At 68.9% G+C, this 1,163-nt stretch overlaps 1 protein-coding gene across 1 annotated transcript in view; it reads right to left on the bottom strand.

Moving 5' to 3' along the window:
- Positions 1–1,163, bottom strand: part of BRD9 (bromodomain containing 9) — a gene marked incomplete at its 5' end in the record, with an annotated part of 33,093 nt that overhangs the window by 6,248 nt on the left and 25,682 nt on the right. Inside the window, one exon of the mRNA XM_027770316.1 lies at positions 500–602. Coding sequence (XP_027626117.1) covers positions 500–602 — 103 coding nt within the window. The remainder of the gene's footprint in view (positions 1–499; positions 603–1,163) is intronic.

Consider the following 1,163-nt stretch of genomic DNA (forward strand, 5'->3'; position numbering starts at 1 on the left):
CCCGCACTGCCTCCAAGTCTGACCACAGGCCCAGGTTCATCTACTTGTTTCCAACCCCTGGCGACACCAACGCCCCGCACCCTCCTGGGCTGCATTGTTTGCCCAAAAGGCTCACAGACTGGGAGGACAAGGACCCCCCGTGTCCCTTACCGCAAAGGTGGGGAGGAGCCACCACGAGTGCTGCGGTGGGCAAGAGGGGGGTGCGGTGGCCCAGGCCCTCCCCCACGCCACCCTCCAGGACCATGCGGATGCCTCACGGCACCCTCCAAAGCGGAGGCTGCATTCTGAGTACAGGCTGGCGGGGGCCCCTGCGCCAGCCCCCGCGGAGGCGGCTTGTCCCAGCTCTCACCCCTCAGACCCGGGGCTCGGAGGGTCAGTGCCAGGAACCGCGGCTAAAGGACTCTCCTGGCCCCATCTAACGGGAGTGGGGCAGAGCCCAGACCAGAGCAAGAGGGCCCCAGGGTCCTCCCGGCCCGTGGAGCGCACCTGCCCGACTCACCCAGGGAGCCGAGCATGGACATGTCCAGGGAGACGTCAGCGTAAGGCTTCACGGACATGAGGTCCAGGACGGAGCCGCTGCCGTCGCCGAGGGGGTCTCCGACCTGCACGGAAGAAGGCAGCACCGCGCTCAGCCCAGACGCGACTGCAGCCCTGTGCTGGGACCGGTGGAGCACCGCAATGGCTCGGCCCAGCCCTCAGTGGGTGAGGACAGGCCGTGGCCTGCTGATGGGCGCTGTGGCTGACGCTGCAGCCCAGGCCACCACCCGGGCTCAGGAGGGACGGACACGCAAGCGCGTGCCGCGGGCTGTTCAGCCCCACCCCCCCCGCCGACCCTGCCCCTTCTGGGAACCTGTGAGGTGCTGAAGGACGGGGGAGGCGTGATGCACAGAACTGGTGGGTGGGGGCCCGTGGGGACCTCGCATGGCCAACCGTGGGGCAGGTTCCCAGACCCGAGGGCACGCCCAGGGTACCCCATGTGCTCTGGTCAGCTTCTGCAGGCCAGCTTCTGTCCTCAGACCCTTGCTAGGGGCTCCTGCAGTTCCCTGGGACCCCAGCCAGCACCCACACCTTGCTCAGGGCAGGCCTTGCTGCAGGAACCGGTCCCGACAGCTGGGCTCATGGTGCTGCCAGCCCGGCCCCCCAAACCCACCCCCCCAGACACG

This window comes from Tupaia chinensis, unplaced genomic scaffold (assembly GCF_000334495.1).
Source record: "Tupaia chinensis unplaced genomic scaffold, TupChi_1.0 Scaffold000020_1, whole genome shotgun sequence".
Taxonomy (NCBI): Eukaryota; Metazoa; Chordata; class Mammalia; order Scandentia; family Tupaiidae; genus Tupaia; species Tupaia belangeri.